At 64.4% G+C, this 219-nt stretch overlaps 1 protein-coding gene across 1 annotated transcript in view; it reads right to left on the reverse strand.

The window, feature by feature from the left end:
• DACT1 (dishevelled binding antagonist of beta catenin 1) overlaps positions 1-219 on the reverse strand; it is a 15,474-nt gene extending 15,255 nt beyond the window's left edge. Inside the window, exon 1 of the mRNA XM_015632066.3 lies at positions 137-219. Within this exon, the coding sequence (XP_015487552.2) occupies positions 137-219 (83 nt within the window). The remainder of the gene's footprint in view (positions 1-136) is intronic.

Below are 219 nucleotides of genomic sequence, written 5' to 3' on the forward strand. Positions count from 1 at the left end.
CATCCCTCCTCCATCCCTCCTTCATCCCTCCTTCATCCCTCCTTCATCTCTCCTTCCCGCCCGCCTTCCTCCCCGCCCGGCCGTGGCTCCACGCCCGTGGTCGTCCTGCTCCTCATCTTCCTCCTCCTCCTCTCACCTCCGTCGTCCGCTCTCTGCGGCGGAGTGCGGGAAGGTGGGGGATGCGGGAGTGCAAACAGCTGACCTTCCCAAAAACTCCAT

Source organism: Parus major, chromosome 5 (assembly GCF_001522545.3).
Source record: "Parus major isolate Abel chromosome 5, Parus_major1.1, whole genome shotgun sequence".
In the NCBI taxonomy this organism is placed as follows: domain Eukaryota; kingdom Metazoa; phylum Chordata; class Aves; order Passeriformes; family Paridae; genus Parus; species Parus major.